Source organism: Athene cunicularia (assembly GCF_003259725.1).
Source record: "Athene cunicularia isolate RWA chromosome 2 unlocalized genomic scaffold, athCun1 chr2_part1, whole genome shotgun sequence".
NCBI lineage: Eukaryota > Metazoa > Chordata > Aves > Strigiformes > Strigidae > Athene > Athene cunicularia.
This window is the reverse complement of record NW_020799095.1, coordinates 4,344,569-4,345,536: the sequence shown is the minus strand read 5'-3', so window position 1 is coordinate 4,345,536 and position 968 is coordinate 4,344,569. Positions and strand designations below refer to the sequence as shown.

Here is a 968-nt window from a genome sequence, read left to right as displayed (position 1 = left end):
CCCGCCCTCGGGGGCGGCGCAGACTCCGCGGGGTGACCCCCGTGGAGGTCCCCTCCACGCTCCTGTGCCTGTGGCTTGGGTGGTGCCGTGCCCTGGGCTCCCTCTGTGTTTCCAGGCTCGCTGCTGGGCTGATGCTTCAAGCTGATCTGAAACAGAGAGTGCTTCCCCCTTCCCTGCTCAAACATGTCAGAAAAACCCTCAGGCCTACCTCGTTGGACAAAATGCTGCTTAACACACAGAAATACACTCGGGAAGCCAGTTAGCCCCCCGCAAACTGCCCGTGATCTCTGCTTTGCCGGCTCACCCTCCCTTTTGGGTGGGTGCTGCTGGGCCGTGTTCCCCACATGCCGGGGTGCCGCCATCACCGGCCACGAGGCCCCACAGGACTCCCTGTTCCCCAGCTGCCTGCTGACTGGCCGATAAACATTTTTGTGCAGGGAGGACATAAGTGGTGGCGGGGCTGCAATGGTAAAGGTTTGCCTTTAAAAGGATGAGCTTGTGTTACAAAGCTTTCCAGTCCTTGGGAAGTGATTAATGGCGTTGCAGATGCACAATAACCTAGTTGCATTGGCACAACTGCTAGAACAGATATTTCTCCTTTTTTTTTTTTTTTTTTTTTTTTTTTTTTTTTTTTTTTTTTTTTTTTTTTGGCTTTTATACTAAGCTTCAGTCCTCTTAAATCAAAGGGCTATTTTTCTTCTGTGATCCAAGGCCTGGATCAGCACTGAAGTTGCTTTATGAATGTCAGTGTGCGCTGGTCTAAGAAAGTTTCTGGTCCTGTCACTTTGCAGTGAAGCTTTCCTTTTTCCCCTGGGCAAAGCAAGGCCATTTGCCGTGGTACAAAACCTCTGCTTACCCTTTGCTGCCATTGCTGATGAAGCCTTTCACTGCAGCATGGGCAGTAGAGAAGGGTTCTCTCTTTCCCAAGCTGCTGCAAAAGGCACTATTGGGATGGTAATGGGAGGATG

General features: G+C 51.2%; 1 protein-coding gene across 1 annotated transcript in view; it reads right to left on the bottom strand.

Moving 5' to 3' along the window:
- Positions 1-362, bottom strand: part of EIF1B (eukaryotic translation initiation factor 1B) — a 7,510-nt gene extending 7,148 nt beyond the window's left edge. The window contains exon 1 of the mRNA XM_026842809.1: positions 305-362. Coding sequence (XP_026698610.1) covers positions 305-362 — 58 coding nt within the window. The remainder of the gene's footprint in view (positions 1-304) is intronic.
- Positions 363-968: the final 606 nt, after the last annotated feature.